Source organism: Haliotis rufescens, unplaced genomic scaffold, assembly GCF_023055435.1.
Source record: "Haliotis rufescens isolate VD_foot unplaced genomic scaffold, xgHalRufe1.0.p SCAF_14, whole genome shotgun sequence".
Lineage (NCBI taxonomy): Eukaryota > Metazoa > Mollusca > Gastropoda > Lepetellida > Haliotidae > Haliotis > Haliotis rufescens.
This window is the reverse complement of record NW_025963824.1, coordinates 24,515,115-24,529,624: the sequence shown is the minus strand read 5'-3', so window position 1 is coordinate 24,529,624 and position 14,510 is coordinate 24,515,115. Positions and strand designations below refer to the sequence as shown.

Below are 14,510 nucleotides of genomic sequence, written 5' to 3'. Positions count from 1 at the left end.
AAATCAGCATACATCTATGAGAAGAAACAAGAGACTGATATCTGTCATACAGACACAGACACAAACACTGCCTGATGACAAGCAAAATTATTCAGCAGTGAAGCATTTAAGACCAAGTAGAAGCAGCGTATTATCACATATATGGTGAAGGCATGGCATGACAGATTAACTACAGTAATATGAAAGAATCAGGTTACCCTTAACTTTATTTCAGTAAACATAAAATTGAGGCCCCACAATTACAATGATTCAAATTTTGAAAAAAAACCCCAGATGTTTGGAATCCATCATCCTTATTTTCTTAAATCTTCATGAAACATGTTTCATTGATTTGTTGTTACAAAGACAGGCAGTAGAGTGCTAGGGACCAATTAGAACCTGTGTCACAAGCAGGAAGCTGAGTTTATAGAGAAATACACAACTATATTTTCTGACCAAAAACGTCAGCATTAGAAATTCAAACAAAACTTTCATTAGACAAGTTGTCAGATTTATGTACTTGATATGACACTGAACTGGCCCCACATGTTACATGGAGCTGTTCGTTCTATGTTGCGTCTCTGTCATGTAATAACAGGATATTATAACCAAAAGAAATATCCCCTGTTTTAGCTGACAGTGACTGGGCTTACTTCAAAGTGAGAAACATCCGGTCCGGTCTGGTCAAGTCCGATTTAGACAGCTTTTTTTCAGTAGTAAATTGGTTGTTGGGACCATAATTTTGGTCCGAAGTTCAAATTGTAAAAGGTCCGAATTAGAGAGTTGTGAACAGTTTGAGTAATGATAATTTATTAAGGAACTGTTTGGGCCAGAGAAAAATTTGAGTCCCATTTGGAAAGATTCCACAGTATTAATATTTTCAATGGTCTTGTAGAACATAAACAGTCAAATAGCTACTTCACATTAAAATAGAAGTTAAAACATGAATATTATTAGCAAAAGAAATATCTTTATGGTTTATCTTCTAATTTGAGGTTTAATCAGCCAGCGGGCCTTTTATTTCATAAAACCTTTGAAAATATTAGTTGTCCCGTCCTTGATTATCCAGTGTATAATATCTCCATTCTGTTATGACCCAAGATCCATTCACAACAATAGCATGGTTAACATGGTTAAGGAACAGCTAAGGAACTCCTACCATAGCAGAGACTTTCCCTTGTTCTTGAGCTTTAAATGAACCAATAAAATTACCTCTTTTAAATAGAAAATCAGTACATTCAACATTCAAAAGTGTGGCCACATCCGAGAGAGCCCTCGATATATTAAATAAAATCAGAACACTGTCAAAAATGAAGTTGTAGCTGGAAAAGATGTTTTCCTGAGTACTAAGACATGGATGTTCCAGGTGTATTTGAGCCAGCATAAAAAACTGTAATTTGAGTGGACTTTTAGTGTGATGCCGAATGGATCCAGACTTCTTGTCCAGCTTTAGAAATTGGCACTAGTCCTGTAGTCCTTGACAAACTGCCCAATGGTAAAGGTATCCTAAGGACTAGTAGAAATTGGTCCATTTTAAGGGTTTTGCTATATGTTATCATAATAAGGATTAGTGATAAAACTGTTAGTTTCTAACCCTGCTTGTCATTACAGAATGGGGATGTAATACAATGGATAAACGAGGATGTACAATACTGTGGTGTTACCATTTGGGTCATTACTACTGTAATATGACTAGGTGATGTCACTCAACTGAAAAGGTTTCACTCGTGCTTCGACAAGTGACCTAAGTCATAGACTGATAGCCATGGGTTAGCGCTAGTTTCACTCAATGCTAATATACTCACCTGTCCGTCGTTATCGAAGGAGTCGAGGAAGATACCAAGACCGTCCCACTTGTCGTTGCTGCCGAAGACGTCTCCCTCCACCCCCTTGTTCTTGGTGTACCAGATAGCCTACAGCACACAACACATATATAATGTACATGGCCAAGTTTGCATAATGCCTGGCTTTGCGGGCTTCATTTGTAGGTTCAAACACTGTCAAAATAATCCACACACTTGTGTTTCATTATAATTTAATCATCATGTTACAGCTCCTTGCTATATGATGAAATCAGTCATTCTCACACAGATTTATTCAACAGTTTACCATGGCTGCCAAATTCAAGACCTTTCCAAGACTTTTACCATTTTTAAAGGCCTTTCAACATGATCAAGGCACATTTCAATTAAGGCCTTTTTAAGGCCTGGCTGTCTAATGCAAGGCCTTTTGACATAACAAGGCAGATTCAAATTTCAGGCCTTTGCAAAACATTTTACCAAATAGTTACACCCTTTATTACCAAATTCAAGACTTTTCAAGCATGTGCAAACGATACAGGGAGGTCTAAATCTAATTAAACATAAGAATGAATGAGTAAGTGGGGTTTTATACTGTTTAAAGAGTCAGTTTATAGTTGATATTTGCCAAGGAAGGACTCCTACCATGCCGTCGGCTCCAATACGTCCTCGACCAGACACACGAACAGCGACCTCAATCTCCCAGTTCTCATATTCAAAAGGGTTCTTTGTCCACACATACCCTGTAAAGCGACGAAAAACAATGAAAGATACATTTGAACTGGAATAGCATCCTAACAGGAGTCTGATTAAGTGAATAGGTGAGTTGGATTCATCCCTGCTTTGAACAGTATTTCAGTTAACGGTAATGGCACGGAGTGTCAGTTTGATGTTGGAGGAAAGTGTTGCATGTTTACCACTTCAGTGAAACCCACTCACAATAAATTGCAGCACATCAGATCCATGCCGACGACTTCTGTGATACAGCGGTTCAAGCTATACTATAGAATTTTGCACTCAAATGAAGCAGGGTTAGAACTTAACGCCAGCCCAGTTGCCCTGGGCTAGTACAAATTCATGTGGGCTAGTACAAATTTCCAAACTTACCCATTGTTTTATAACTTTTAACTTTACAAGAGCATTTTACCTCTTGTGCTAGTAAAGGATTTGAGTTGAGTTCTACTATGTGAAGCCCCAACATTTTTCATGTGACTCAAATATACAAAATATGCAATAAAACATTGAAGAGATATAATTTCCGCTTTTAAACGTTCTAGTGGTATTATGACTACATGGACTATGTTTACATATCACCATCAACAAATATCAGTGACACTACACATATTTATTTGCATAATTATATGTCCTATCCAATGATAACTGTTTATAATGTGGAATTATTTTGTTTCGGATACGGATTCAAGGTTTTTGAAAAATGATTGTGTAATAATGCTTTAGGGAAAAACGGTTATGTTCTAACTTCAGAATGTAATTTTAGCCACAGAATTTTGATAATTTGACTGCAGAATTTGCCTGGGATGGTTAAATGACTGGGGCTCCCAAGTTTGACCCCCTAACAATGGTATTACTGAGACCTGTTATCCAACTTGGTTCCAAACACCGAAATTATTTACAAGGTCTTCTTATGAAGAAGTCATTTTGAAATCCTAACTGATAGGTTAATGATGGCATCTAGTGATGTCAATCTACTTGTATTTATTAATTTCCAACCTTTTGGATTTTTAGGTACTGATTTTTTAGGTACTTGTGTTGTGCTATACAATAAGAAAAAAGGAAACCACATGCAGACACACAAACAAATTATTATCCATATTGATAGGATTCAATCATTCTTACGGAGTCAGCCATTTTTGCGGAATCTAGCATATGGTGAGAGACTGATAGTATCAAAGGTCACACACACAGATCCTGCTGTAGAGAGCAAGCCGAGTCCATAGGCACTTAGAAATTACATTGCTTTGCACTTTGTCAATCGGTCAACATGTTACAATGACTCCAGTTAGTCTGATCAATGATCGAACCGTGTTATAGAGCACAATGACATGAGACTAATCATTATAAAATCTGACTCAATAAAACAGTGATAGCGGTCTAACAATGGTAACAAGGTAACCATTACTGTTAAGACACTTCAACCAACTTGGTGAGCTCAATAACTATGTTTACATCTGGGTTTCGTTCCACTATGCAATCTTAGGGCTAAGATTGACTTAACTCAATATAGAAGTATGAGAGTTACACTACAGTCATCATACCGGTAAGATCGCTTTGTGGAACAATGTGAGTGAGTATGGTTTTATGCCATATTTAGCAATATTCAAGCAATATCCAGTCGCTGATGAATTCTGCAGTCCAATTATGAAAATTCTGTGGTAAATTGCACAATTCTGCGGTATATTCCACAGCAAACATATCTATTTCTCTCTTAAAATTAACAAAAACTCCTTTTTGAGTTTAAAAATGTAATCTCAGACATTTAGTTTGTTTGTTGTTGTTGTTGTTGTTTTACGCCACACTCAGCAATATTCCAGCTACATGACAGCGGTCTGTAAATAATCGAGTCTGGACCGGACAATCCAGTGACTGACATCATGAGCATCGATCCACGCAATTGGGAGGATGACATGCATCAACCAAGTCAGCATGTCTGACCACCCAATCCATTAGTCGCCTCTTACGACAAGCATAGCTGCCTTTTACGGCAAGCATGGGTTACTGAAGACCTATTCTACCACGGATCTTTACAGGTCCTCAGACATTTAGACATATCTCAGACATTTAGACATTTCAAGACTCTGTCACTGATATTTCTTTATGGTTAGATGTAAACATAGTTTATGGACTCATAATACCAAAAGAACATTTAAGAGTGAGAAATATTTATTTCAAATTTTGTTTTATTGTAGGATTCATATTTCGTATATTTGAACAGCATGTTAAAAGTCTGGACATCAATCAAATGCAACATTCTATTAAAAAGCTTGAAAATAATGAAAATTGATGTATTGATTGATAACAAAGGGGAAATTATGGATACTTCTGCAATTGTGTGCGTTAAGTTACGTTTTCTGAAATAAGCTCCACACGTAGTACCAATGTGGGGAAGAGAACCTGGGTCTTTTGTGTGACGAGCATGTGGCACAAAGCCTGTTAAAAGTTGTTAAAATTGTTAAATGGGCCAATAACGTTTTTAAGAAACTTTTTCATCATGTTCTACAACTGCACTGAAAAACCTAATGGGAAAATATTGCTACTTTTCACATTAGTTCTGAACAAAGAAATTCATCCATCCTGTGTCTGTACTCTCGACCAATTATTCTCTCTTACCTTTCTTGCTCCTCAAAGATGGTGTCAACCTGATTCCCTCGTCCCCAGCCAGTGCAGCTGAAATACGAATTCACAAAGTTTACTCATGTTAATCAGATTTTGTTTGTCTTCTGGTTCAGACATATATAGAAAGTGAGTAGGGTTTTACACCACTTTTAGCAATATTCCACTAATATCACGGTGGAGGACACCAAACATGGGCTTCACACATTGTACCCATGTGGGGAATCGAACCCTGGGCTTCGGCATGACGCGCAAACACTTTAACCACTCGGCTACCCAACGCCTCTTTCAAAGATACAGCACAAGTCATAAAATATATCTCTTTCCATGACCAGGTATAAATTGTTCTCTGCAACAAATTACACTTGTCTTTTCTTTCAAGTATTTGATTCCCGCTGTTTACTTGCAACTCATTTTATTCAAAATTTAATTGACTCGGTTTGATTGTGCGTTGTTTTATGCTACACACAGCGATATTCCAGCTATATGCTGGCGACCTGAGTTAGTTGAGTCTGGACTGGACAATCCAGTGATTGATATTGTGAAAAAGGCTCCACATTGTCGGACACGATGACACTTGATAAACCATGTAACCTTGCCTGAACACAAGCTCGCACTTGTGTACCATGTGTACAGTCGGTATGGTCGGAGTTTTTTTTAACATGAAGATCATCAGTGTTAGAAATAATTTTAAAACCCATGTCAGACAGTTGGGAAGGTGACCGATAAATGTTGCCTACCCATCTTCAAAGTTACCTGCGCACATTCAGACATTATAGATATATAAAATATCAAATCAAAATCTACGAGGAGTTATAATAAAACTGAATATGTAAGTTGGCTTTATGTTATCTCGCAAGACAGTCGGGCAACTGGAGGATAATTTCAGGAAGACTGACCGAAAAGTTACCAGCCACGGGCAGGCGGGCAAGCAGATATTTTTGTTAAGTTGCAGGTCAGATAGATTGTCCTAAACAAAGGCTTTTTTTCACTGTGGCTGCATGCTGTGTGGTCCGCTGCAGGGTGTGTCTGTTCCCTGACCAAGCTATAGTTGCCATGGTTACTGTTATACACACATCATGGACTATGCAATACAGCACATTAAAACAACACTTTCTATATCATACTGGTTACAGATCTCCTGCAAATGAATCAACCCTGGTAGGTAAATAAATTTCCAAAGAATACTTTACTTAAACCATGATGTAAACATCGGTCAGATGATTTAATTTGAAAATATATTTATTATTTTTTAAATTGCAGGATGCTTACAATTTTGACCAAAAAATTATTTTCATTTTGGCTACAGTTGGTGATACAAGGAAAAACAACAAAATAGTGTAGTTATGGGGGGTAATTTTTACCAAACATATAAAGTTGCAAATGTGTATCCTGAGTATTCTCTAGCCATTAATCTAAAAAGAAATGCCATTATTTTCAGGACAGTTCAAAACAAAATCCCCTTCCTCCCTTCCTATTAATTATTGATCTACCAACCAAACTGTACAAAACATTTCCTTGCCAATTAATTATTGCACTCATTGTTGGTTCGTAAACTTCATGCCTATCAAACAGTCTGATGCAAGTCTTTGAAACACCCTGTAGCACTGACAACAGACAATCTCCATCCTACTGCTCTCTATCTGGTGTCATCCATGACAAATTTGCCATAATAAATCCTTCAAGGTTATCAACAATATAAAACAGTGCTCAATTCCACACTGACAATGATAATGACTTAACTTCACTAGCCCCTAGCCTGGATTAAGCTGAGCCTTCCCTCTCAGGGGCACTCAGCCATGACATAGTGTCAGATCTCAACACCAGACCTTGTAAAACAATAAATATCTCAGTGATGACATCAAGGCCTGGGGGACATTTCGGAGCATATGAAGGTTGTGTCTTATCATGGTTATAGAAAAGGAAGTTCAATTAAGGGATTATTGTCTTGACAGATAAATCACCTATTGGACATACCTTTGATTGCTGAAGTGAGTAATGCAAGTCTAAATGAGTAATGCATGTCAAAAAGAGTAATGCAAGTCTAAATGAGTAACGCAAGTCTAAATGAATAATGCATGTCAAAATGAATAATGCATGTCAAAATGAGTAATGCAAGTCTAAATGAATAATGCAAGTCTAAATGAAGTCATGTCGGCAATATTTCAGTCATACTGAGTGAGTGAGTGAGTTGGGTTTAACGCCGCTTTTAACAGTATTCCAGTCATATCGCGGCGTGTCAGCTTAATGTGGGAGGAAAGCCTGAAGAGATGCGAGTCTCAGACGTTTACCACTTCGGTGAAACCCACGAGCACGGGTATGGTGCTGACAAAACTAGAAACATAATCGGGGCGAACCGGGATTCAACCCACAATCATAGGTTTCTGGCGTGCCCAAGGGACGCAACTCTGCACAGCAAATCGTGGCGCCTTAGACGACTGGGCCACCCGTGCCCCCCAGTCATACTGAGACTAGACCACACAGGTGGTCACAGATCTGAAGCATCACAATATATTGCAATACTTAATTCCAGGCAATACCAGGAGTAGAAACATCTTCCTGTCCATGGTCCAGATGCAGGACCAGTGAATCTATTAAAGGGACCAAGCAAATTGTTTATTAAAAACTCTGATGGACCAACCATGAACTTATTTCGTTTTCTGACATTGCACAAAGCTACGGTTTGGGTCTTATTGTCAAAATGATAGTCTGATAATTTGGAAAAGTCTCTATTCAGAATATATTGTTACCATGGTTTATTGCTGCTTATCTTTGTAAAAGGGCAAAACATCAGCAGAAGAGTCAGACAATAAATTTCATTTGAATGCGGAGAAGTCTGATGTATTTATTGGTCACAGTGGTCTAAACATAGGATTTAGACAAAATTAGGATGTAAGAAACGAAATAAGTTGAACCAGAAAAAAACCATTTTTGGACCTGATGATATTTTTGGTAAGAGTGAGTGAGTATGGTTTTACGCCGCTTTTAGCAATATTCCAGCAATATCACGGCAGGGGACACCAGAAATGGGCTTCACACATTGTACCCATGTCAGGAATCGAACCCGGGTCTTTGGCGTGACGAGTGAACGCTTTAACCACTAGGCTACCTGACCGCCCCTTTTTGGTAAGAGGTCCTGGGCCAGAGTGTATGAGAAATTTTCAACTCCTGAATTCACAGGTCTAATATTTATTACAATCTGGGTCTCGTGATCATCTCCCCCCCTGGGATCTAGAATCTGTGAATATTAGAGACTACACAGTCTTTGATATAATTGTGAATGGTAATGTCTAGATCATTATCACACTGACTGCAATGCTACGAAACCATTGACATGAACCTCACAGTTTACACATGTAATCACATCAATATATCGACCCTGTGACACAGACAATATACACCAGATAACTGAAGTTCTAGCATTCCCATCTGTAAGTCAGTTATCATGGTAATACAAGAAACAGCTGTTGATATAGACACATCAGACAACACCTGTCAATCATTGCCACCTGAAACTTTGTCCCAGCTGTGAATACTGCAATGCGTTCTGTCTCATTCAGTTAATCCCACCAACTTAATACTCAGACATTCACGGTCTAAATGGGGATTTGTCTAGAAGTGCTCTTAACAGGAAATTTTGGGATTTTTTATTATTAAATGTTTGATTTTTGTAAAAAAAGTTTCTGTTTGGAATTTTGACAATGCATTCAAAATAAGAATGGAAAACTAAGTATCATTATTGGTCCTCCTGTCAGTGAGGTATAAGTCACCTCTGCCACGTCGGCAAGGCAATAAGTTGTAGCAGGATCACGAGGGGAAATGATTCAGTTGAAATAATGCAAACAACTGCATCTGATGATGAGAAAATCCCAAGCCCTCACAATAGCAAAAGGCCCACTTCTGCCTCTCACAAGTTTGGATCATTCACGGTTTTCAAGCCATACTTCAGAAATGAAATACGGACAGCAAGATAGACAGACCGTATTAAGACTATAATAAATCAGAATAAAAGTGAATATGTAAGTAGAACTAAAATTATCTGACAGACAGTCAGGCAGGTGGAGGTAAAGTTGCCAGTCGTGGGCAAGCTGGCTGGCAGTTAGTTGGACTGACAGTTGCAACAGACTCGGGCCCGACGATGTAGACAATCCCTGCTGTTTATGGGTTTCATTACTTGCACCATTCAATCAGGCCCCCTCCTTGCCTTAGGAGACACTTTGTGTGACGTGTGGGGTACTTCTGAATAGATAGGAAACTACTGGACCAGTGCGTCGATGCATACGGATACAGTAAACTATGTTTGTAACAACATGCTAATAATGAATTGACAGATACAACAAACTGTTTTTTGGCCCCAACCATTTGCTGTATATCTTATATAAAATTCACTGATAACACGATATATGCACATAACGAAATAATGGATGTATAACATGTATAATGGAATCACTTGGTGGTCCCATGTGTACTCTTTCCATGACAATCTAAATGCTTAAAACGAACTGTAAATCTCTGAGCTGCCCACATGTCATCAGCCTATCAAAATGTCCGTGGCCACGCTCGGCTGTTCAAAGTGGCAATAAACAATTGAAGGCAAGTGAATAACTGGAATAACTTGTCCCCAATTAACAACAGTAAAACAGTGATTAGACTATAGCCTTTGAAGTGGATATATTATGTCTTTAAAATATGACTTGAGTGAATAACACGATATTGACACATGACTTGATCAAAGATGTCTGACCAAAATACTTATAATGAACTATGGTCATACAATCCAAATATAGTGGTCCCTTTGATTGGTTGGTTTGTTATTTAACACCACACTCAGCAATATACCAGCTATATATATGACAGTGGTCTATACATAATCGAGTCTGGACCAGACAATCCAGTGCTTGATATCATGAGCACTGATCCACGCAATTGGGATACGATGACATGCATCAACAAAGTCAGCGAGCCTGACCAGCCGATCCCGTAAGTCGCCTCTTACGACAAGCATAGTCGCCTTTTACAGCAAGCATGGGTGGCTGAAGGCCTATTCTACCCCAGTTCTTCACGGATCAGTGGTCCCTTTGAATTTGTTTCAACCGTAGTTTACTGTAAATGTATATGATGGGTACCATGGTTACTCATTTAGTCAGCTTGATTTAAAGTACCCTAACCTTGAATATGCTATATGTAATGAGACACAAGTCATCCAATCATCAACATCTGCTTCCATAACATGTCTCAGTAGATTCTCTGTGAAATTAAATTTAATAGTTAATTGTTGTTTAATGCAGCACATGTGCAATATTCCAGCAGGAAGTAATCAAGTCTGGACCAGGCAATGAAGAGATCCCTACTGTGAGCAATGATCCACCCTGTTGAGGTACAATGTCAAGATAACCAATAATGTTCACTCCTGGAATGGATTCGTTAACTTAACAATTCAAATATTCCAGAGATATGCCCACACTGGCCCATACATCAGAATGTTAAAATGCCTCACTGTCTTTGAAACTGAGTGCCATTCTTAAAATTTAGGGGTTAAAAGTGCAAAAGCCCCTCCTAGATTTATCCCTGAACCAAGTCAATGAGTGTGACCACCCTATCCATTTGGGCGCCAGTCGCTGTCCAGATTATTGAGTGAAGCACCATCCAGTTTTGAGTTGTCATTTCTTTAATATGCTGTATTAAAAAATAGCAGGTACCGGGGAATGGGAAAACCTTGATTCATTCAATCTTTCCAGTTCAAAACGCTTAAGAAACTACATTTACAACTGAATTACTCTTGGTACTGGCAGTGACATTCTTTAACATGCACATTGTTTGTGAAGGCTGATGTATTCTGTAAATGCTGAAGAAGCAGAGATTAATAATCATATCTATGTATTAGCAACCAATAATTTCGTTAAATGTTGGTTTGTAATGTGATTGTAAATTGGACTAAAACAATTCTTAAAAGTGATATACAACAGTCAAAAACGTTTTATATGTAGAGGCGACTTGTATTTCACTGATAACATCAACAGGACTGATAAACATGAAAAGAGGCATTTAAATCCTCAATGCTTAGTTTAACACTATTGCACTGAACATGATGAACGGAATGTTCAAATATATCCTAATTCAAGAAAATAAAAACTTTAAAAAAATCCCAATTTTGAAAAACGTCACTGTGGTATTGAGACCTACTAGCCATATAAACAACACGAGTGGACTCAGTTCTATGTGATTTTCACTTCGTCACATACAGACTACACCCAGCATGCATTTCTGAGGGGGTTCATTGTACCTAGATTCTGAGGCGCGTTCATTGCCAGAATGTGATATAGTCACTTACTTTGGATTATTGACATGTCATTATGATCATGTCATATACAACATCGGCAATATATTATTGATAAATGTATTATCTTTCCATCAATACATATAGGCTACGAAATGTATAGAATTATTTGAAACATTATAACTTACATGCAAAACGGCACATGTCTTCATCATGTGCTCTTTGTCAGTTAGTGCTTACATGTTGTTATCCAGCTAACCAACAAGGTTTCATTTCATCAATAAACATAATTCATTCAATCCGAACTGATGTTAACATAAGTTACAATCACATAAGTCTACCATAACATGTTTGCTTACAAAGGCAAAACACGTGAAACATAAATATCACTTAAAATCTTAAGGGTTTAAAAGGACTAGGCACACCACGTTTAGAATTTAGCCTACAATACTACCGGTGCAACTTTATTCATGTTATTTCTAAATGAACATAACGCTCGCTTCTATTTGAGCGATGGTCGGGTGAATAATGTCAAAACAACCATGTGAGATGAATCGGAAACAATCCTAAATCACTATCAGTCAAAAAGCGCAATTGTAAATAAACCATATGGGACTGGTGGTAGCTACACGTGTACAATTTGGCCAACCAAAATGTGCCGCATACCCTCCAGATTTGATAACTTACCTCCGCCATGTTCCCAAAAAGGCACGCTTTGATCTTGCTGCACAAGATGGGGGCCTTTGAAACTGAACTTGTATTCAAATTTCCTCTTTGGTAAAACTGCCTGAGCGATTAAAACACAACTTAACAAAACAACAACAGAGAACATCGCTTCAGTGACAGCCATCTTGAAGGTTTGATACAGCTCCCTCTATAGCTGTGTTCCCGAACTAGGAGGAAGTAATTCTAACTTTCGCCTGAGCGACAGCCGTTATAAGGATAATGGTCATTATGCAATTAAGATCACGTGAACAGTTACCCATTGTCAATCTGTCAACCCATCAATCAGCCGGTCTTCCTTTTAAATTTTACGCGTTGCTCCAGGAGGTTTTGATCGGGGACATCGAATGGATCTTTCCATTTTGCCGCATACAGCATAATACAAATTGTATGTGTCTGTGAAACGGAATATTGGACCCAAACTTCTAGACTGAATCCTGATGAAATAAAGAAATGATTTACAATTTAAAATATATTCCTTAACATAAGATAAATAAATAGAAAAAGCCATGACTTGATATGTGGTCCATTCGAATTTTGACACCAGTAGGCTGAAATGTAGTATTGAAATCTCTACTCCTACCAAAATTAAATCACCTTTTCTCGTCCAGACGTAGCCCTACACATGATATAATACAAACCTTTCAGAAAAAACTACGAAGTAAGTAAAATCAGTGCTAATTAAATTGTAATCAGGCACAGTATTTTACATCTGGTCATAATTCCATGCACCATTTAAAGATACTCCTGCCTGAGTTTTAAACATCACCTATAATAGAAAGTGTCATGACAAATTGACCTGATCCGCAGAAATATGTTATACTGAATAGAAAACTCCAATCAAGTAACAACATACCTGTGTACTGTAAATAGACAGATCGATAGCTTATATAGAGCATTACACGATGTATACAGACAGGGGAAATAAAAAAGAAGAAGAAAAAGATAAATACATCAAGGTTATTTCAAGTTTTGTTTATTCTTATGATTGTGTGATATACACTCTTCAAAAATGAAATGCACAGGTAGATTTTTAGTAAATTTCTTGTACCTAATAAAGTCGATATATTTAATTTAATATCATACGTGTAAACGGTACTCGTTTTACCGTTATTTACACTTAGAGGCGTCTATAAAAGTGAATAGATAGTCTTGAGCAGTTATAAATAATATATAGAAATGTCATCTTTAATAAAAAAAGTTTATAAAAAGGTCAACCATTATCATGATTTTTTGAGTGATTGCGATACAAAGTAATGTCACATGGGCAATGTCTTTGACACATAGTAACGAGAATAAGTTAAGGAACTGCTAAAAGCCCATGTCATCAGGAACTATCACACCAAATTTACAGATCCAAACAATTAGTCAATTACATGACTTTTATGGTTACCCATCTATATTTTTCTTTCGATATTGTTATTTATTATGATTGTTTACTCACATTTTTTTCTCATAATAACTTCATTTTCTACTTATTTATTTTCATATAACTTTATTAATTGTTAAAACTTGATGCCCGCTTTTAATATTATCACTTGCAACAAAACCCTGCATTTTCGTGTGCAAAATCAGGGTTCTAAATAAACGTTTATGTAATCGGTATATGGCCTCTGATGTAATGTACATCTAAATTTAAACTAAATAAGGTTTAACACCCAAGGAGTTTCGAAATATATATGTATGTGGTGGCAACGCCCTGTAAATATACAAGAATAGAACTGAAAGTGCCCATTCGATTGAAAGTGGTGTTTTAAAGCGTTCATAAAATACGGCATGACTTTAAGTGGCATTCCATACGCTGCCGTAATATACTACTCAAAAGAAGTTAAGGATCACCCGATTCTTTCATAATGGTAAAGTTAATCTGTCAAGACATGAGAGATTAACTATAGTAAAATGAAAGAATCAGGTGATCCTTAACATCTTTTGAGTAGTATAAGACCACGGCGTCAAAACGTACCATTCTTTCAGTGCGTTTCAACATCTGTATACCGAAATGTTCACACGAAGTGGAAATTCATGTCAACTCTGTCTTCACAACAAGTGTATCTTGACCGTTGCCTCTATTCGGAGGAGTGTTTTATTTTATTAGCTTAGAAACCGAAAAAAATAACGATTACATGTAAATGTAAAAATGAACTCCCCAAAATGTCAATATTGATAAAAAACCAAAATACTTCTGATGTTTGGTGCCTGTTCAGAAGTAGACTTGACTGGCGCCTAGTCAAGTCAATTTCGCACGTGCAACGCAAGAATCTTGTCACAACGTGATCGAGTGACTGGCACGCTGTTTTGTGCCTGCGGCCACACCCAAAAGTGGTTATCTTCACGCTCTGGGTCAGGCTTAGCGGCAATTCGCGGAATCGGCCATTATTAAA

The 14,510-nt window shown here is 37.5% G+C and overlaps 1 protein-coding gene across 1 annotated transcript in view; it reads right to left on the bottom strand.

Annotated features, from left to right (window-relative positions):
- LOC124131233 (protein ERGIC-53-like) overlaps positions 1-12,309 on the bottom strand; it is a 28,031-nt gene extending 15,722 nt beyond the window's left edge. The window contains exons 1-4 of the mRNA XM_048395184.1: positions 12,094-12,309; positions 5,127-5,183; positions 2,424-2,521; positions 1,785-1,892 (exon numbers count right to left, since the gene is read on the bottom strand). Coding sequence (XP_048251141.1) covers positions 1,785-1,892; positions 2,424-2,521; positions 5,127-5,183; positions 12,094-12,256 — 426 coding nt within the window. The 5' untranslated portion in view covers positions 12,257-12,309. The remainder of the gene's footprint in view (positions 1-1,784; positions 1,893-2,423; positions 2,522-5,126; positions 5,184-12,093) is intronic.
- Positions 12,310-14,510: the final 2,201 nt, after the last annotated feature.